The 22253-nt window shown below is 35.5% G+C and overlaps 1 protein-coding gene across 4 annotated transcripts in view; it reads left to right on the top strand.

Moving 5' to 3' along the window:
- EEA1 (early endosome antigen 1) overlaps nt 1–20956 on the top strand; it is a 133972-nt gene extending 113016 nt beyond the window's left edge. For all 4 annotated transcript variants that reach the window (XM_024570767.3, XM_053920957.1, XM_024570706.3 and 1 more), the window contains 8 exons: nt 7738–7920; nt 14339–14524; nt 15803–15934; nt 17290–17475; nt 18374–18612; nt 18892–19012; nt 19628–19726; nt 20381–20956. In XM_024570767.3, the coding sequence (XP_024426535.2) occupies nt 7738–7920; nt 14339–14524; nt 15803–15934; nt 17290–17475; nt 18374–18612; nt 18892–19012; nt 19628–19726; nt 20381–20503 (1269 nt within the window). In that variant the 3' untranslated portion in view covers nt 20504–20956. The remainder of the gene's footprint in view (nt 1–7737; nt 7921–14338; nt 14525–15802; nt 15935–17289; nt 17476–18373; nt 18613–18891; nt 19013–19627; nt 19727–20380) is intronic.
- The last annotated feature ends 1297 nt before the right edge of the window (nt 20957–22253 follow it).

Below are 22253 nucleotides of genomic sequence, written 5' to 3'. Positions count from 1 at the left end.
GTCTTTTTATTTTGTGGCTGGTTTCCTTTGCCATACAAAAACTTTTTAGTTTGATGTAGTCCCATTTGTTTATTTGTTCTTGTATTTCCCTTGCCTGAGGAGATATATCAGAAAAAATATTGCTACGAGCAATGTCTGAGAATTTACTGCCTATGTTTTCTTTTATGAATTTTATGGTTTTGGGTCTAACGTTTAAGTCTTTAAACCACTTTGAATTTATTCTTGTGTGTGGTGGAAGAAGGTGGTCTAGTTTCATTTTTCTGCACCTATCTGTCCAATTTTCCCAACACCATTTATTGAGTAAACTATATTTAGCCCATTGTATGTGCTTGCTTCCTCTGTCAAATATTAATTGACTATAGAAGTGTGGGTTTATTTCTGGGCTGTCTATTCTGTTCCATTGATCTATGTGTCTGCTTTTATGCCAGTACCAGGCTGTTTTGACTACCATGCCCTTATAGTGTAGTTTGATATTAGGTAGCATGATTCCTCCAATTTTGTTCATCTTTCTCAAGGTTGCTATTCCTATTCAGGGCCTTTTGTGGTTCCATATAAATTTTTGAAATATTGGTTTGGCAAAAAAGTCCATTTAGTTTTTCCCATAAAATAAAAGACACATTTTTCGTTTTCACCAATAACTTTATTGATTTGAATATTTTGAGTATGTCAGCTGTCTCCTGCTATTGGCTGCTAATGGGTAGAGGCCAGGGGTGCTGCTAAACATCTTCCAATGTATAAAGATAGCCACACAGCAAAGAATTATTTGACCAAAACATCAATAGTACCAAGAAACTTCACAAACCACTTGTGACACATTTGATTAGTCACAGTGTCTTTTCCATACACTGAACAAATCATTTTTTGTGTCTCAATTGCATTTTTAAATTTCTTGAAATAAAGCATAATACGCCAAAGTGTTGCATATCTTCTTCCATCTTCAATATTAAAATGGCTGCACAAAAATTCAATATTTTAAAGTCAACTATAATCTTTACTGTATTTTTTTCCATTATTGTTTAGTTCCCTTATAACTCCCCAATAATCACCACATTGTCCATGTCTATGAATCCTTTTTCACTTTTGCTCAATCCTTCCATCTCCTCTCTGCCCCTCAACTAGTTGTCATTCTAATCTCCATCTATGAGTCTGCCCCCATTTTCCTTGTTTGTTCAGTTTGTTTGTTAGATTACACATATGAGTGAAATCATATGGTATTTGTCTTTCTCTGACTGGCTTATTTCATTTAGCATAATGTTCTCCAGGTTCATCCATACTGTTGCAAGTGGTAAAATTTTCTTCTTTTTTATGGCTGAGTAGTATTCCATTGTGTAAATGTTCCACAATGACATAGGGGTAATTATGTTCTTTCGAATTAGTGTTGAGTTCCTTCGTATATATTCACAGAAGTGGAATCACTGAGTCAAAAGGCGGATCCATTTTTAATTCTTTGAAGTATCTCCTTACTGCTTTCCACAGTGGCTGTACCAGTCTAAATTCCCAGCAGCAGTGCGAAAGGGCTCCCCTTTCTCCACATCCTTGCCAGCACTGACACTTGTTGTTTGTTGATTAATTGATGATAGCCATTGTGACAGGTGTAAGATGATATCTCATTGCAGTTTTAATTTGCATTTCTCTGAAAGGTGATGTTGAGCATCTTTTCATATGTATGTTGGCCATCTGTATGTCCTCTTTGTTCAGGTCTTTTGCCCATTTTTTATTATTATTTTTTTTTTTGGTTTTGAGTTTTGTAAGTTCTGTATAAATTTCTGGATATTAACCCTTTATCAGATGTATCAATGAATATGTTCTCCCATTCACTGGGTTGTCTTTTTATTTTGTTGATGATTTCCTTTGCCATACAAAAACTTTTTAGTTTGATGTAGTCCCATTTTTTCTTTTTTCTTTTGTTTCCTTTGCCTGGGGAGATATATCCAAATAAAAGTTTCTATGGGAAATGTCCAAGATTTTGCTCCCTATGTTCTCTCCTATAATTTTTATGGTTTTGGGTCTAACATTTAAGTTTTTGATTCTTTTTGAATGTATTCTTGTGTGTGGTGGAAGAAAGCCATCTAGATTCATTTTCCTGCACGTATGTATCCAATTTTCCCAACACCACTTATTGAATAAATTATCTTTAGCCCATTGTATGTGCTTGCTTCCTCTGTCAAATATTGACTATAAATACATGGGTTTATTTCTGAGCTGTCTATTCTGTTCCATTGATTTGTGTGTCTGTTTTTATGTCAGCACCATGCTGTTTTGATTACTATGACCTTATAGTATAGTTTGTTATTAGGTAGCATGATTCCTCCAACATTGTTCTTCTTTCTCAGGATTGCTGTTGCTATGAGGGACCTTTTGTGGTTCCATGTAAATTTTTGAAATATTTGTTCTAGTTCTGTGAAATATATCGTTGGAATCTTGATTGGAATTGCATTGAATCTATAGATTGCTTTGGGTAGTATGGACGTTTTAATGATGTTAATTCTTCCTATCCATGAACACAGTATGTGCTTTCTCTTATTTTTATCTTCTTTTTCTTTCTTCGATGTCTTGTAATTTTCAATATACAGGTCTTTTATATCCTTGGTTAGGTTTATTCCTAGATATTTTGTTCTTTTTTGTAGCAATTGTACATAGGATTATTTTCTTAATTTCCCTTTCTGTTAGTTTGTTACTGGAATATAATCAATTAATTTCTAGATACTAATTTTGTATCCTGCTTTTTTGCTGAATTCATTTATCAGTTCTAGTATTTTCTTAGTGGAATCTTTAGGGTTCTCTATGCACAGCATCATGTCATCTGCAAATAAAGACAGTTTTACTTCTTCCTTTCCAATTTGGATGCCTTTTATTTCTTCTTCCTGTCTGATTGCTGTGGCTGGGATTTCCAGTACTAATGTTGAATAAGAGAAGTAAAAGCAGACATACGTGTGTTGTTCCTTACTTAAGGGGAATGTTTATAGTTTTTGTCCATTGAGTATGATGCTGGCAGTGGGTTTGTCATATATGGCCTTTATTATGTTTAGGTATGTTCCCTCTAACCCTACTATGCTGAGAGTTTTTATCATAATGGAAGCTGGATTCTATCAAATGCCTTTTATGCCTCTATTGATATGATCTTGTGGTTTTTTATCTTCCATTGTGTTTATGTGGTGAATCACATTTAGTGATTTGCAAATGTTGTATCAACCTTGCATTCCCAGAATAAATCCCACTTGATCATGATGTATGATCTTTTTGATGCATTGATGTATTCAGTTTGCTACTATTTTGTTGAGGATTTTAGCATGGTATGTTCATCAGGGATATTGGCCTATAATTGTCTTTCTTTCTTGTGTCTTTACCTGGTTTTGGAATTACAATAATGCTGGCCTTATAAAATGAATTTGGGAGCCTTCCCTCCTCTTAAATTTTATGAAATAGTTTGAGAAGCAGAGGCGTTAGTTCTTCTTGGAATGTTTGGTAAAATTCACCTATGAAGCCATCCAGTCCAGAACTTTTGTTTGTTGGGAGTTTTTTTTTTTTTGTTTCTGCTTCAATTTCACTAGGTATAATCTGTCTCTTCAGATTCTCTGATTCTTCCTGACTTAGTTTTGGAAGATTGTATGTTTCTAGAAATGCATGCATTTTGTCCAGGTTGTCCAGTTTCTTGGCATATGTTGTTCATAATATTTGCTTACAATCCCTTGTATTTATTTGGTGTCAGTTGTTATTTCTCCTCTTTCATTTCTGATTTTATTTATTTGGGTCCTTTCTCTTTTTTTCTTTATGAATTTGGTTAAAGGTTTGGCAATCTTGTTTATCTTTTCAAAGAATCAGGTCTTGGATTCATTGATCATTTGTATCATTTTTTTAGACTTTATTTTGTTTATGTCTTCTCTAATAATATTATTTCCTTCTTTCTACTCACTTTGGGCTTTGTTTGTTGTTCATTTTCAAGTTCCTTTAAGTTTGAAGTTAGATTGTTTGAGCTTTTTCTTGGTTTTTTTTTTTTTTTTTTTTTTTTTTAGATAGGCCTGTATTGCTATGAATTTCCCTCTTAGAACTGCATTTCCAGTGCCCCACAGCTTTTGGATTGCTGTGTCCTCATTTTCATTTGTCTAAAGGTATCTTTTGATTTCTCTCTTGATCTCATCGTAGACCCATTTATTGTTTAGTAACATGTTATGTAGCTTCCATGTCTTTCCTTGTTTTTCAGTGTTGTTCTTGTGATTGATTTCTAGTTTTATGGCATTGTGGTCAGAGAAGATATTTTAATGATTTCAGTCTTCTTAAATTTATTGAGATTTGTTTTATGTCCTAACATGAGGTGTACCCTAGAATACATTCCCTGTGCACTTGAAAAGAATGTATATTCTGCTGCTTTGGAGTGAAATGCTCTGAAGATACTAATTAAGTCCATTTGATCTAGTGTGTCATTTAAGGCTGCTGTCTCCTTACTGATTTTCTGTCTGGAGGATCTATCCATTGAAGTCAATGGGGTGTTAAAATCCCTGACTATGACTGTATTTCTGTTGATTTTTCCTTTATGTCTATCAAGATTTGCTTCACATATTTAGGTGCTCCTATGTTTGGTGTGTAAATATTTACTATGGTTGTATCCTCTTATTGGATTGTTCCCTTTATTGTTACGTAGTGTCCTTTGTCTCTTATTATAGCCTTGGTTTTAAAGTCTGTTTTATTGGATACAAGTACTGCTACCCTGGCTTTTGTTCCTTTCTGTTTGCATGAAATATTTTTCCCATCCCTCTACTTTTAGTCTCTCTGTATCTTTCAAAATGAAATGGTCTGTTGGAGGAAGCATATATATAGGTCTTGTTTTCTTATCCATTCAAGTATCCAACCAATTTCTTTTGGTTGGAGCATTTAAGCCATTTACATTTAGTTATATATGTACTTAGTGTCATTTTATTGTTAGACTATTTTCCTCTGTTTTTTCTTCCTCTTCTTCCTTCTCCTCCTCCTCCTTCTTCCCCTGTAACATTTGCTGCAGTACTGGTTTGGTGGTAACAAACTCCTTTAACTTTTTCTTATCTGAGAGGCTCCTTATTTCTCTTTCGATTTTAAATAATAGCCTTGCTGGGTAAAGTAGCCTTGGTTTTAGGTCCTTGCTTTTCATTATCTTGAATATTTCATGCTTCTATTTCTATTTCATGCTTCTATAAATAGAAATGTTTCTATTGAGAAATCAGATGATGGTCTAATTTGTGCTCCTTGCTTCCCTAACCTGCTTTTCTCTTGTGGCTTTTAGGATCCTCTCTTTGTCTTTAAGCCTTATCATTTTAATTATGTTGTGTCTCCATGTGGGTCTCTTTGAGTCCATCTTGTTTGGGACCCTCCGAGCTTCCTGGGCTTATGTGTCTTTTTCTTCAGCAGGTTAGGGAAGTTTTCAGTCATTTGTTCAAATAGGTTCTCAATCCCTTGCTCGCTTTCTTCTCCTTCTGGTATCCCCAGGATGCAGATATTGTTACACTTAATGTTGTCCAAAATGTTTCTTAAGCTCTCCTCATTTTTCTTAATCCTTTATTTCTTTTTGCTGCTATGTCTGGGTGTTTTTTTGTACTTCATCTTCCAAATCACTGATTTGATCTTTTGCTTCATCTAATGTACTGTTTATTCCTTCCATTGTATGATTTATTTCAGACAGTGTATTATTTATTTCTGACTGGTCCTTTTTTATAATTTCTGTGTCTTTTTTCATGCTGTTGAGTATCCTTATAATCATTACTCTAAACTCTTTCTGATAAATTACTTGCCTCCATTTGTGTAGTTCTCCTTGAGAATTCTCTTGTTCTTTCATTTGGTATCTATTTCCTTGTCTTCCCATTTTGGCTGCTTCTTTGTATTTTCTGCCTTAGTTGTTAAACTAATCAATGATATAGCCTTAATCTGTAACCAGCAGCCCAGCTTAAGCTCCGCAGCTTGAGGTAGGGTAATTCCTGTGGGTGGGCTATTGCTTCCCCTCAGGCTGATGCCACTTGAAGAGGAGCTCTCTGCCTGAGAGAGATGGCTCCTCCAGTATGGGTAATGATTCAGCACGGGGATCCTGGTGGCTTTTATTTCAGTTCTCACCCCAGAGCCACCAACCCTACACTTTCCTCAAGCACCTCTAGTACAGTCTGCCCTCCCTGTGCCAGAGCCCAAGGTAAGTTGCTATAAATGAAATTTTGCACATTAGCCCTTTAATAGGATCTCTGTGTCTTTAGCTGTTTCTCTCTGGCAGACAGAAACCCTGCTGTTTTTCACAGCTGGATGTTATTGGGTTCCTTTCTGGCTCTGGTGCTGTGCACTAGGGAGCCCAGCTTGGAGTTTAGACCTCACACTTCTCGGGGGGACCTCCAAGTCACTGAAATATCCCTCCAGAACTTCAGATGCCACTCGTGGGAGCCGAGCCAGCCCTCTTGCACCTCCTCTGCACTCCCTACCAGCCTCATTGTAATGAACTGGTTTATTTCTTGTGGCCTTGGTTATAAGGCTTCTCTCCAGCTAGTGTTCAGTTGGTTATTCAGGATGATTTCTCCATAATTTGGTTGTAATTCCGTCCTGGTCCTGGGAGGAGGCTAGTGTAACTTCCACTTACTCCCCTGTCATCTTGGATCCCCACCAATTTTGATAAGTATTTTTAAAATGCATGCTGATAGGACAGCTATCATGATATAAACTAACAAAATTGTTTCTAATGAAGTTAAAGACAACTAAGCGCTACTAGAGCCATCTTACAAAAAAAAAATGAATTTTTTGGCCAACTCAATAAATTCAGGAGTCAGTTGTAAATAAATATTTAAGGCCTTGAGTCTAGTTGAGATCTTCTAGAGAGAGACTATATATAGAATAGAAGAAGGCTAGGGACAGAAACTGGGGACTCTGTAATTTTAAGAAGTCAAACAGAAGAAGAGGCTGTAGTAAAAGATTTTAAGAAGGAGCAGCCAGTGAAGTAGGAGAACCTAAAACATAAGGTGCCTGGACACCAGGCTGAAAAATGTTTCTAGGAGAGGCATCCTCCCCTAATTCAAGTACTGCTGGGAGGTCAGATAAGATGTGAACAAAGACATAACGATCGGATATTGCAAAAAGATGGTTGCAGTTTCATTGAAGTAGTATATTTAAAAAGCAAGTGTTTATTTGCATACTATGCATACGTGTATTTTAATAATGCATAACTTGTGCATAGCACCGGAGTCTTCTTAAAGTCTAAAGACAAGTTTAGAGTTTAGAGGAGTTGAACCTTTGAAAGATTTTCTTTTTCTGACTTGATGTTTATAAAGATGACCTATAGAAATTTCCTTAGCTTTTTTTTTTTAATTGCGAGGAGAAAAAATAATTTTAACACAGTAATAGCTTTTTAATTTCTTTCATGTAAAAATTTCTTTCAGTTTAACTTTCAGCTGTCACCATTTTCTACAGCCTCTCTCACACTGTCTTCCTTCAGAATGTGGTTGTTACCCTCACGTCTCCTGAGACTTTGATACTTAGGGCTTCCCATAAAATGCTTCTTCCCCTTACTTAATTGCTCTTTAATTTTTTTGGTTTTGAAATTTGAACATGTTGGAGTTTGTAATTCTTTAACTTTGTAACTATGGTACATATGTTACTCTTTATTAAAGTAGAAAACATATAGGCTTGGATGCAGTTGACTTTGTTCTCAAGAATCTTCTCAGTTGTGTGGATTTCATTTTGTATTTGTAACTGGGTTTTGGTTTACATACTGTTTTAAATAACTATTGTATGTTTCAGACAGAGCTTGAGAAAAAACTACAGCAGCAGTCAACCCAAGCCTTGCAGGAACTTGCAGCAGAGAAGGAGAAAATGTCTGTGTTACAAAACACCTATGAAAAAAGTCAGGAAAATCTAAAACAGCTTCAGTCTGATTTCTATGGAAAGGAATCTGAACTTCTTGCCACAAGGCAAGATCTTAAGGTATAGTAAACTATATTTTTTTATAAAAAATTGTAAGTTGTTTATAGACCTTCATTAAATGATTGATTTCAATGCAAGTTGGCAAGGGAATGTTAATATTTGTGGAGTATCACGCTTGTTTTTTTTAATTATATTTTATTGATTATGCTACTATAGTTGTCCCAGTTTTTCCTCCCTTTGCCTCCCTCTGCCCAGCATGCCCCACTTCCTCAGGTAATCCCCATTGTTCATGTTCATGGGTAGTGTGTATAAGTTCTTTGGCTACTCCATTTCCTATATTGTACTTTACATCCCCATGGCTATTCAGTAACTACCAATTAGTACTTCTTAATCCCCTCACCCCTTCACCCATTCCTGCACACTTCCATCCCACTGACAACCATTTCTTTAACATTTAACATTTCATGTAATAATGGTTTGGTAATGATGAACTCCTTTAGTTTTTTCTTGTTTTTGGAAGTTTTTTTAATCTGCCCTTCAATTGTTAAAGGTAGCTTTGCTGGGTAGAGCAATCGTGGCTGTAGGTCCCTGCTTTTCATGACTTTGAATATGTCTTGCCAACCCCTCCTAGCCTGCAGATTTTTTTATGGAAACTCCCCTGTGGGTAACTAATTGCTTTTCTCTTGTTGCTTTTAAGATCCTCTCTTTATTTTTAACCTTGGCATTTTAATTATGATGTATCCTGAAGTGGGCTTCTTTGCATCCATCTTGTTTGGGATTCTCTGTGCTTCCTGGATGTGCATGTCTATTTCCTTCACCAAATTAGGGAAGTTTTCATTAATTTTTCCAAACACATTTCCAATTTCTTGCTTTCTCTTCTCTTTCTGGAGCCCCTATGATGCAAATGTTGGAATGCTAGAAGTTGTCTCAGAGGCTCCTTACACTATCCTCATTTTTTTGGATTCTTTCTTGTAGTTCTTTTGATTGGTTGTTTTTTGCTTCATTATATTCCAAATCATTGACTTGATTCTCAGCTTCATTCACCCTACTGTTATTTCCTTATAAATTGTTTTTACTGGATCTTTTTTATGCTATTCAGGTCCTTACTAAGTTCCTTGAGCATTCTTATAACCAGTGTTTTGAACTCTGCATCTAATAGATTGTTTATCTCATCTCTATTTTGTTTAGAACTCTTTTTCTGGAATTTTGATTGGTTCTTTCATTTGGGCCATGTTTCTTTGTCTCCTTGTTTTGGCAGCCTTCCTGGTGCACCTGTTACATTGTAAGGAGTGGAGCCTTAAGTATTCACCAGGGTGGAACAATCCACGTGGTTGTGTTGTTGTGTTGTGGTGCTGTATACGGGGAAGGGGTCAGAGAGGAAACCATGCCACTTGCTTAGCCCTTGCCCTGCTTTCAGTTACCGTATTTTTCAGACTATAAGAAACACACCCCCAAATTGGGGAGGAAAATCGGGTTGCGTCTTGCCTCATGTCCTCTCTGCCCCGCCTGCCTGTCTCTGCCCCTCCTACCAGTCTGGATGAATATTTCTTCTTTAACTCCTTGATGGTCGGACTTCCATACAGTTCGATTTTCTGGCAGTTTTGGTTGTTTTTTGTTTTTAAATTGGTGGTTGTCCTTCCTTTGTTGTTCAAGGAAGCAAAGCATATCTACCTATGCCTCCTTCTTGGCTGAAAGTTGCAAGCAGTTTTATTATTACTTATCAGGCAATATTGACTTTAGTTTTATATATTTTTTACCTTCCCAAGACTCTAAATTAAAATTAAGAAATTATAGCTCAAAGTAAATTTACTCTTAATTATCTAAAACACATGGAATACTATATTATTAGATAAAGTATCATGTTTATTAAAATGTAGGATGTGGAAAAAGGGTAAATAAGTTATATAGCATTAAGGTATCAGTTTTCTAAGGGAAATACAACATTTATATTCTCTCATAGAAGATTAAGCCAGTTCAGTCTTTCTGTCTCTTTCTTTTTCGATGAAATATAATTTTTGGTTTTTATGTTTAAATTTTTGATTGTTTAATTTAAAGTGCATTATTGAAAAATTTGAGGATCATAGAACATTTATATATGTTATATATATGTATATAAATATCATGTATAAATATACCAAGTCTGTATTTTATTCATAGGCTGCTGGCATAGGGAAGGCTTTATGAAGGAGATAGAATTGGACCAGGTCCTTAAGAATACATGGAATCTGAATACACAGAATGTCTTGAGAAAGATCATTTTACTCAGGGTCTCATTTGAGAAAAGCTGTTGCAGAGAGAACGAGCAAAGCCAGGAGATAGTTAACACACATATCTTGCTAGAGTGCTGGTTTGTGTTTGGAAGCTAAGGTTTAAAAGGTTGGGATCAAATTGTGGAGTATCTTAGATGCCTAGCAAGGATGATATTTGGGGGGAGAATGAAGTGTCTAAACAGAGGAGTAAAATGAAGAAAATAGTATTTTGGGCAACTTAATCTGGAAGTGGTGTACAGACAGCTTGGACTGGACTTGGGGTACACTCGTGTTAGGGAGATTAGTTAAGAGGCTCTCTCCTTTCCTTCCTCCACACATTGCAGTAACCCAGGTGTGAGTCGATTATAACTAGGCTTAAGGTTAAAGAGGATAAAACAGAAGAGATTTATGAGAGACACAAGATAAAACAGAAGGGCTGAATATATACAGGCTGCAAGGAATCACTGGTGACTAATGAATTGACACAGAATAGGAAGTTAGGTAAAAGAATCTTTGTAGTGCCAACAGGTAGACTTGTATCTATCTATCTATCTATCTATTCAAAATTAGTAACAGTTTTTATAAGAAAAACAATACCACCTGAAATATAGAAAGTACCTTATTTCTATGCCAAGTAGCTTTAAATTATTGTGTTTTATTCTTTACAACATTATTGAAAGTCAGGGAAATGTTTGTAGAAGAGTTTGGACTTTATTTAGTAGGGAACCCCTGAAAAGGTTTGTTCAGGTTCGTGTTTAGGCCAGTGACTGGCTATAGGATAAGGGATGGCTTGCAGAGACTAGGGAGGAGACTTTGCAGTAGTCCAACTGCAGATGATGGCAGCTTGGGTAGTAATAGTAAGGATGGAAAATATGGTTGAATTTGAAGGGTATTTAGGTGATAGAAAAGATGAAACTTGACTGATCATAGAAGTCTTATAGAAATCACACTCTTTTTCAGATTAAAGTATTTAACCTAAGAATATTACATAGTAACAAGACTTAGATCTCTTAAATCAATATTCTTCCATTAAGCCAACTATTTTTATTATGCCTGAAAGCTACATCATACACTAATATTTTTATACATGAAAGAATCATTCAAATGTAAATATGGGCAAAAAGCAAAAGGCAGAGGGCTAAGTCTGCTGTGGAGTGTTGCAACTATTAAGAGACCAGGAGAGACCCTCCCTTCCAGAGCCTCCTTGAGCAGACTGAGGCCCAGCTTGGTTTGGGACAGGCCTGGTACTGCCCAGTAACGGAACCACGGTTAGACACCCGTTCTTCGGACTCATAGCCTTTCAAATATCCTTTTATCATCATGTCACTAGATTTCTTAAATAAAATAGAATACAGATAAATTCTATACTAATGCTTCCAAAATCAGAAGTATCTGAACTACTTAGGAAGTGAACTTTTTAAAACAGAAGCAAATTCCTAGGGAGGGTCAAATGATATTATAGGCCAGAATAAGAGAGAGTTATCAGCCATTGACTTTCTTTTGCTTAAGTCATGTTATATGATCTTGTGTATGAGAGAGAAAGGGAGAGGTTCAGAACCTTATAACATGACAACCTACCTAAGGCAAGGCTGCCATCTGTGGGCTGAGGGAGTACACCAGGACACCAGTAGAATGGAAGATTGACGATTTGTCCTTATCTGTGCCTGTAGCCCCATCTGCTGGCTTACTTGTGCAATACTTAAGTTTGTTGACTGGATATTTCAAATTGGCTGTGCTGTGTGCTATTCCTTGTTGTTGTGGAAGGGTAGAAGTGGACTTTAACTGTAAATTTCACACCCTGAGTGAAGCGAAAATTCTAGGTTAAGTTCAGAATTAATATAAATCTTCTTAACCTAGTGTTCTTCCTTATGTCATTTTATCAGTTATCAAGAAAATATTAACCAAAAATTTTAAAGATTTATTTTGAAAGAAGAAAGGAAAAAATTGTTGAATGAACAAAAAAATCACAAAAACTAACACAGAGCACTTCAGAAATTCTTGTTTAGCTACAGTACTATAATGTGACTGGTGTATTTATTCGGAGTCAAGGTTGGTAGTTGATGTACTCAGGGATTTGCCTCTTCTGGTGGGGGTGGGATGGCTTGAAGAGAGCCCCAACTAAACCATTGAATGAAAGAGAGGAGTTTCTTAAGGGAAGAGATGCTGAGCAGATGAAAATAACATGGTCCGCAATAAGGAACAATGGAACACTTAAAATACGTGGCAACATACCACTGAATGACACATAAATATTTAGAGGCAGGGTAGAGCAACATGTGTTGACATCTTCAGAAAAAGAGTAGTCCAGATTTTCAACTTGACTTTAAAGATTTATTCACTGGGTTTTTGTGAGTTGAAAATTTTACAGGCTTTTTTAAACCATGAGCATTTTGGAATTCTTGTGGTCAGAGATTGGGGGTACTGTTACTTTCTGGTTCTAGCAAGCCTTGGTATTCTTTGGCCTCCATTACCTAATTACTACTGCTGTAGGCCACAGGTGGAAACACGAGGCCGGCGGCCCATCCGGCCCTCCACCTTGTTTTATCCAGCCCGGCACCTTGTTCTACCTGGCAGCAGCACTGAGCTCCTTGCCCCTAGTCGAGTAGTAGTTATATTTATACAGTCATAAAATTACATTCGGCCCTTTGAAGGCAACCTCAAGGCTGATGTGGCCCCCGGTGAAAGTGAGTTTGATGCCCTGCTGTAGACTGTATGGATTAGGCATTGTTGAATTTTATTCTCTGTATCTGAAATCACCCTCACTCCTTTACACCAAGCCTTCTGTAAAAGCATTCTACGGAAAGCTCTCACACTTGTCATTTTTCTGTGCATCTGGCACATAGCAAATGCTCTACTGCCTCGTTCTGCTTCTGTTTCACGTTCTGGTTCTGGTTTTCAGGCTACATAGTCATCTCCTTCAGTCAAGGACCACCTCATACCCTCGGACCTACGCCAGTAGTAAACTTAATTATTGGTTAGCTGCTTGATTCATAAGGGACTAGACGGCTTTAGGTCTTTCCTCAATAAGGAAGTTTTGGGGTTGTTTTTTTGTGTTCTACTGGAAGCCATTGAAAGTAGAAATTTAATTTACATCAGCAAGACTTCTGAACTGAACTATTTGTAAGGAATAAACTTTCTCTTTTAGGAAGCTTCAGAAGTCCCTTAAATAGGTCTTTATTTGTTTATTTTAACCTATTTTTTTTTTTAATTGAATGCTTGCATTAGCCAAGTCTAGCCAGCAGGGATCCTACCTGAATTTTATCTTCTGCTTTCTTTCTAAGGGAACTACATGTCTAGAATAAGAAAGGTGAACTTCTTCTAGATCATGGGAGAGTATCTTTGAGTTAGTTCCCTTGTCTGCTGATTCTTAGCAGTAGCAGCTCCGAGTGCCAAGGTTCCTGCCATTTCTACCCACTTTTTAGCATATCTGCCCCCAAATGAAAGCTAATATGTCAAAAGCTTGCCCTTTCTCCCATCGGCTTCTCAAAATATGCGGGCCCTAGAACAGCCAATAGCTATGGACTATGTTAACTGGCAACGCTACCTCCACTACACAGGTGGGGAGCTTAGGGGAGGGCCGGCGGCCTTGGCAGAAATTGGGCCTCAGGCGTCCAGTGGACTTCCTCTTTCAGTTCACCTGATCAGGGTGGCAGATGTAAAACACAGTTTTGTTTTGATACTTTTTATTATTAAAGGTTTTAGCATGTCAGAGGACATCGCAGATCCTACAAAACGTATGCAAGACAGTTTATTCTTATATTATTATTAATTATTGCATTATTTTTCATAGGAATAACTGTATTCCTACGTTTTGCCCTCCCCTATGTGTACACATAACAGAGAGTTTAACTGAATCTCTCTTTAGTTTTTTTCATGTCTCTCTACGTCTTCTGTCTAATCACATGTATATTCTCTGAGTGTGTTTGATACGGTTCCTACTTACTTGATATTCTTTTGTATCACTTAGCCTGTAAATACTTATAGATTATTTCTGGAGATTTTGGAATTACTTCAGCTTTATTAAGTATTTTACGCTCTAAATGTTCTCCTTAGGCAAGGAGTTAATTATATAGCATTTTTCCCTTTTATATGATTTTGCTGAAGGACCTAACATACTATCTTTTTATAGTTTATTGCTTTCATCTATGCTTATGTTAACTATTATGTTTCCATTGAAATTTGCAAAGATAATGGCATGTAATAATTTGGGGAAATTGTTTTTTTACAAGTCCACAGAAGAGAAGCTTTCTCTAGCACAGGAGGACTTGATTTCAAACAGAAATCAGATTGGAAACCAAAATAAATTGATTCAAGAACTAAAGACTGCCAAGGCAACTTTGGAGCAGGATGCAGCAAAGAAAGAACAGCAATTAAAGGAGCAGTGCGCAGCGCTACAAGATTCTCAGAAAGAAAAGGTATTTCATTTTCTGACTAACCCAGAGTCGTAGAGTTGACATGGCCTTGGAGATCGTCCAGTCAAAGCTCCCGATTTCAGTGCATGTATCACCTGTGTTTTCAACTGCTCTCTCAGATGGACTTTTAACTTCTGATAGAACGGTTTTAGTAATTGGAATTTTAATTTTAGGAAGTACTTCTTAATAACCTCCTTTCATTTCCATCTATTTTTAGTACTGTTATCTTTAGTTTTACAAACTAATCTATTTTTCATATGACAGATCCTTGGTTATTCAAAAACATATATTATATCCTCTCAACTATTTCTCTCATAATACGCTGTTCTCTAGATGTGGGAATGAGATAATAAAAGGTCTAGAAATAATTCTTAAGATTGTTAAAAATTCCTAAAATTAAGAACCAGCTTTTTCTAAGAGGAAGGAAGTATAGGTGTATTTTTAATAAATGATGCTAAGTTACAAAATTTAAAACATTGTATTATAAGACCAGTACATTTTAAAATCAGTTAAAGTTCTATATGAAGGAGAGATTCAGCTTCTAGGGGATACTTTTCTGGTTTCATAATTGAAATCCTCTATTTCCATCAGCTGATAGGATATTAGTCTAAAGTGTGCAATTCCTGAAGTGCTTGGTATGTGTAAATTGTACAATTCCCGAAATTCTCTTTAATTAAAAAAATTGAGTGATATTTTTATTGAGTGAGGCTGGTAAAATCATGACTTCTTGATTTATGCTTTAAGTTTAGAAAATTCTGACAGAACTGTAGTTTATAGGCCTTTAATTGCAAGGGCTATAATTTAGTTAAACCTTGTTTTAGTTTTACCTCTAATAGGTTATTCAACTTCTCTAAAGTGTTATTCATTTACCTATCAAATGAGGATTAAAAAGAACTACCTAGTATAGAGATTAAATTAGATAATATATAGTACTACTAGCTTAAGTGTTTTATGTAAAGATAATAATAGTAATAGTAATAACAATAGTATTAATAAGAGTAAGAATAGTAGTTTTGGCTAAATTTTATAGTATTCTTACCTGGTGAGTCACTATTCATTTTACACTATTAACTCTTAACTATTTAATTCTTATAATGATCTTATTGTTCATATTGTATAAATAAGGACATGGAGGCAAGAGAAGGTAGGTAATTCACTCATGTTAACTTATATAGAAAGGGGAAGAGAAAGTGTCATAAGTGGTGGCAGTCATTTTGGTAACATTAATTATCAGTTAAGTATTTACTTAAAAATTATTTTTAATACATCTTTTTTCTACAGTCACTGAAAGAAAAAGAACTAGTAAATGAAAAATCTAAATTGGCAGAGATAGAAGAAATTAAGCATAGACAAGAAAAAGAAATTTCTAAACTGAGTGAAGAACTCAAGTCCCACAAGCAAGAAAGCATAAAGGTATATTAAGACAATCATTGTTCTTCCTTCAATATTGTATTATTGTTGCTTAAATTTAAGTATATATATTTGTCGTTTTTGAAAAATTCTTTTGCTCTCGAATACTCTTGTATAATATCTATATACATATTGAAAATATGTTACATTTGTTTTCAGGTTACTGAATAAAACAAAGGAACCTTAAAAATTTAGATTTTGTTGAGGTGATAATCAAGAGAGCTATTCATTTAGAAAATTCTGCTTATAGATAGTAAACTTCAAAATATGTAAGAGCTTAGAATTAAAATTTTTTAAAGATTTTATTTATTTTTAGAGAGGGAAAGAGAGGGAGAGAAACATAAATGTGTGGTTGCCTCTCAAGTGCCCTCAACAGGGGACCTGGCCCACAACCCAGGCATGTGCCCTGGTTGAGAATTGAACCAGCAACCCTTTGGTTCATAGGCCAGCACTCAATCCACTGAGCCGCACCAACCAGGGCAGAGTTAAGATTTTTAAGGAATTCTGTTTCGTCAGCTGTTTTCTTTCTAAAGTCCTTTAATAATGTCTTGAATATTTTTCCTGTCATAAGCAAAGCTAGGGTACTATTTAAAGAAATTAATTATTTATAATTTGCTCTGAAAAATGTTATTCATTTTCTTAGAGAAAGGTTAGATTCTCTCAAGTACTCTCATACTACCTGTTATGTCTATCAGTATAATTACAATTTTGCTTTATAATTATCTCTATATTATGTCATTAGGTTCTTCCAGACTGACTTCCTTAAAGCAGTTAACGTATACAGTTCATCTTTGTGTAAATCCTCAGAACCTAACACGGTGTGTGATGCGTAAATGGCGACCATTAAACACTAGCTAAGTGCATAAATGGAAATAGAGGGCAGGAATTTTTCTCTCAAAACCTCTATGCAAAGTACCACTGGAATTTAAATGACTGTTGAGCAGGAACTAAATAATCTTACATTGTTTTATTTGTCTTTATTTTTCTTAAAAATTGTTGACACTATTACAGCTGTGCCCCATTTCCCCTCCACTTTGCCCCCTCCATCCAGCCCCCACCTCGCCCCGTTCCCCAGCCTTCACCACGTTGTTGTTGTCCGTGCCCATGGGCTATGCATATGTGCATAGATGCTCTTTGGCTAATCTCCTCCGGGCCTCCCCAAGCCCTCCCCTCTTCAGTCTTCCATCTGTTTCACGTATGCATATGTATCCAGGCCATCTCGCATCTTTTTAAACAATTATTTGAAAGGCTGAACTTTAAGAATTAGAAAAGAGAATAAAACTCATGTTGTGTATATTTCAGCTGTATTTTGAAATATTTACTATAAAGGTTGGTTTATTTTTGGCCTCTTTAAATAGGAGTTAACAAATCTCAAGGAAGCCAAACAGCTTCTGATTCAGCAGAAATTAGAGCTTCAAGGGAAAGTAGATTCCTTGAAGTCAACCCTTGAACAGGAGAAGAGGAATCAGCAAATGCTAAAAGAGCAGGTGAAAAAGGAAGAAGATGAGCTGAAGAAACAGTTTATTGAGAAGGAAGCTAAATTGGTCAGTAAGTTAATAGTGTGAAGTGTGTTTTGTAATTGATTTTGTAAATCAGTCCTTAAGAGAGGATTTTTCTACCTAGAATGTTCACCTAACATTTTAATTTTTGTTTAAGAGATCTGATTTGTTTAAATGACTGAGGTACTACTGGAAATATATATTTTGGTTTATATAGATGAAAATCCAATAAAACATGATTAAAAAAAAACCCAAAACATTTTTAGTGCCTGAAAAACCCACTACTGTGTAGATTGAGGTAAATGGGATTAACGCTAATCATGTTCAACTCATTTCCTTGGTCAAAGTGCATGTTGATAAAGGGGAATGTGAACCTACATTTAAGATTATGATGCCAAAGTCTACCTTTTCATTCCCTGAGTTGTGCATGCCAAATGGGAAGCATCTGGCTTTCCTTTGTTGGATTAAGTCCAAATATCCTCAGGTGACTTGACTACTGAATGTTTTAGTTGAAGAATTGCAATTCCAAATTCACAGTTATTTGAAGGGCTTGTATTGGTTTGTGACAGGTTGATAGAGACAAAAGGATTTGTGTGGAATTTGAGACATAAGAAAGTGCTGGCTGTGTCGCTAGGGCACTTTGCCACCCCCACCAGCAGTGTTCTGCTCCTGGAAAAAGGGAAATCTCAAATTGCTCTCCTTTAGCTTGCTCTTAAAGAAGTTTGCTGGCCATCGTGTTTCAGCATTATGGCCTTTGAACCAATTCAAATTAAACAGATGTTTGTGGAATCAATGTACATTTTATTAATGTACAGTGAAATATGTTTTCCTGCTGCTGTCCTGAAGAAGTATTATCTTTCCACTATTTTAAATTGAAGAACTAAAATTTACTTTGCACTATTCCTGTAATAATTTTTATTCTCATTGTTTTTCCTTTTCTCAGCATTCTGAAATAAAAGAAAAAGAAGTAGAAATGAGGAAGAATGAAGAAAATGAAGCTAAGCTTACCATGCAGATTACAGCATTAAATGAAAATTTAGGCACCGTGAAGAAGGAGTGGCAGTCCAGTCAGCGGAGAGTTAGTGAGCTGGAGAAGCAGACGGATGACTTGCGGGGTGAAATTGCGGTGTTGGAGGCAACGGTTCAGAATAACCAAGATGAAAGGAGAGCACTACTAGAACGGTGATTGACGTCTAGTGAAATTAGCTTATTTTAGTTCTTAAGTGATAAAAAGATGGTCACATTCCACATTTTTTTTAAATAGAAGAAGAATCTTAAGAAAAGTGTATAGCTTCTGCAGGAATTTAAGTAGCCATTTAATAAAAACTCATTCTTAAAACAATCGGATTGTTGACATTAATGTATCCTGTTTAAAGTTAATAAAGTAATTAATTATCTGTGTTTTAGAAGGGAATTTAATGACTTTTTAAAAATTAATTACCTTTTTGCAATCTATTCTAGATGTCTTAAAGGAGAAGGGGAAATAGAAAAGCTTCAAACCAAAGTACTAGAGGTGCAAAGAAAGCTGGATAATACGACCGCAGCGGTGCAGGAGCTGGGCAGAGAAAATCAGTCCCTTCAAGTGAGTCAGGTGGCGATGGGACGTGGTTTTTTAGTCCAGGGTTTGCCTCTTAGTGAAAAACATATTTCATCCCTTTTAAAGGAATCTCATATATTTAATAAATACTTTTGAGTGGCTGCTGTCCATGTAGCGGTATTATAGGTGTTATGAGTAATTACATATAAGAGAGAAAGAACTTGTCTGAGAGACCACAGCGATAGTGAGAGAGCCGGGTCATTCATGAATTGTCAGTAACGGGAACATTTAAGAGCCCTCAGGCATGGATGAGCTGCTGTGTGTGAAAGAAGTGGACTGAGTATGTGCTCAGAGTCCCAAGGAAGGATTGATTGTTAAAGTCAGAGTGGGTGAGAAATCACCAAAGGTTAGAGAATAAGATTTGATTTACTTTCTCTACCTACCTGTCTGTCTATCTGTCCGTCTGTCTATCTATCATTCAGACTTAAGAATGCGGCAGCCTTTGATAATGGAAGTAGACCAAAGTATTTCTGATTATTAAAATTTTACCCCATGGTACATATAGTCAAACTTCTATAAAACTCAGGCACCAGATTAGAAAAGATCCATCATTCTTTAAAAAGTTGATATTACAGTCTATCAAAACTTTGTTTTTAATAGATCAAACATACGCAAGCATTGAATAGAAAGTGGGCTGAAGACAATGAAGTACAAAACTGTATGGCCTGTGGGAAAGGCTTCTCAGTGACCGTGAGACGGGTAAATGGTTTTGTTCACGTCGTTATGCTTCTGGGTTTTACTCCTCAGTCACAGTCCATTTCCATTTTTTTGGTTAATGTACAACTACATAGAATAATTAAATTTAGTTTCTGGCTAGCATGTGTGTTTCAATTTTAGTTCTGAATTCAGTCATTGCCTTCTTATTGAGTTCCTCTCTGGAATAATTATTTTCTGAATTAGCGCACCAGTATTAAACACTAATGTTTTAGTCATCATTGAGTTCTTTTAAAGGAAGAAAAAGCAGAGATAAAAAATATTTTCTGAACAATACCATTATGTGATGTTTCAAGTTTATATTCCTACTGAAGGAATGCCTGAAATATTTGGCAAATATTGTAGTAATAGTTTTTCACCTGGTAGAGGTGGTTTATTAACACTTTGAAAAGCTTCCTGTTTCTTTTGAGAATTCCATGATAACATTCATATAAAATGTTTAGCATGCTATCTGGTAAGTAGGAAACATTCCATTAAACTAAGAAATTACATTGACATATTAAAATATTACATTATTAAATAATATACTCATCACTTGAAAGTTAATACCTTCATAGTGCAGTTTGCAGTATTGTTAGTTTTATAATTCATTTGGTGTAGTTTCTGTGCTTAAAATCGTTTCATTTTTGTCATCTACAGCATCACTGCAGACACTGTGGAAATATCTTCTGCGCTGAGTGTTCAGCCAAAAATGCCTTAACTCCTTCTTCCAAGAAGCCTGTTCGTGTCTGTGACGCATGTTTCAATGACTTACAAGGGTGATGGCGTTATCGCAAACTTCAGAGTAATGTTACACTAACATTAGATTTTTAATAAATGTACTTAATAGAGGTCTTGGACTACTATTTGATTTGGACAGTGGTTGCAATACTAAAACCAAATTAGAATTCATATATTTTGGAATGCTATCAATATCAAGTAAAACTCTTCTATTTTTGTGAAACTTGGGCTCATCGTTCATTACTTTTTTCCGTTTAACCCCTGGAACAGCTTTCACACTAAGTTTAGAGTTAGCCAATGAAATGTAAATACATTTTGGACAGAAAATAGCAATGTATTTTTTTAAATATAATTTCATTGTTCACAAATGACATGAATATACTTCGATAACTTCCTTCTCTCAGATTTAGTGTACAGAAATGTATGTGGATGATGTCACATTATATATGTTGCACAGTAACACATTAAATACATCAAGTACTCTCTTTGTGGAGTCATGCACAGAGCTATAAAGCTTTCTGACTCTTATGTATAGGTCTATACCGTAGTTACATCGTCATGTTATAAATTTACTACTTATGTGTTCTAAACACTTTGTGTTGAAATATGTATTAACCATGAATTCAAAATTGTTGTTGCTTTAACAATACTTATTGGAGTCTCTCGGGTAGATTTTATGAAAACCTCTGTAAAATCGATTTGCTTACTTTATGATTATCCTGGGGTTGTATTTTAAAGATTAGGGTTAATATCTCTTTTTCCTTCTCACTTTTAAACTCCAAATTATTCTCCATTAAGAACTCTACAAAGCTTCCCACCCTCACCCCTTTTGGAAGATGAATAACAGAAATTGTCTAGTGGTCCTATTCTCAATTTCTTGTGAGTGGGGAATTTTCTGAGATTAGCCTTCATATTATTCCCTCATTTTGTCTCTCCAGCACCTTTAGGAATGAGTTTACTTTTTCAGTGGATCTGCTTTTTATTTTACCTTTATTTGGTTTAATCTCCCCAAATATAGCTCAGCTTCACTGTAATTGTTTTATAATTTTTGCATCTTAAAGCCAGTAACTGATGTTGCTAGAGTCTTATTATATTTGTGAAAACAAAATGCAAAATGATAAGGGGCCATTAAATATTCTACTTTACATTTTCTTCTTACCTAATAGGGAAGAATTTTTTAAAATTGTCAACTTAAATTTAAAATGGTTCTGAATTGGGTTCCATATTAACTGGGAAATCTTTTTACTTTGCAAAAATAATGCTGTGAAACTACCATGAAGTAACAGCTGGAGAATAGTTTCACTAGAGACAAATGCATTTAGGGATCCCAAAGCTGCAGCCAGGACTGAAGCAGGATGGCTAATTAAGGATAATTAAAAATTAGCTTATTTGTATGCTGAACAATTGAATTGAACTTTAAATTATCATAGCCTTATTAATTTGGAAAATTGGAAAACATCTGAAGAGAGAAGTCATTCATGTTGGTTTATTACTCTCTCTAGAGAAGAAATGTAAAGTTATACATTTTCAGTGCAATTATTTGGTAGTAATAACAGGAAAGGATGGGAGTTAATATTGTAGTTACAATAAATAGTGTATAATATACACTTTCAAATATGCTGAAATGAAATGTTTATGCTATATTTACTATACATATATATATAAACTTAAAGAGATTGCCACATACTCATTTAATTATTTAAAAACCCCATTTAAGTAAACCCTATTGTTAGTAGCTACTAAGGACCCTGACAGAAGCCCTGGACTTGGATAAACATATACCATTTAGCAC

The sequence above is a fragment of the Desmodus rotundus genome, chromosome 3 (assembly GCF_022682495.2).
Source record: "Desmodus rotundus isolate HL8 chromosome 3, HLdesRot8A.1, whole genome shotgun sequence".
Classification (NCBI taxonomy): domain Eukaryota; kingdom Metazoa; phylum Chordata; class Mammalia; order Chiroptera; family Phyllostomidae; genus Desmodus; species Desmodus rotundus.
This window is presented reverse-complemented; position numbering and strand designations above follow the sequence as displayed.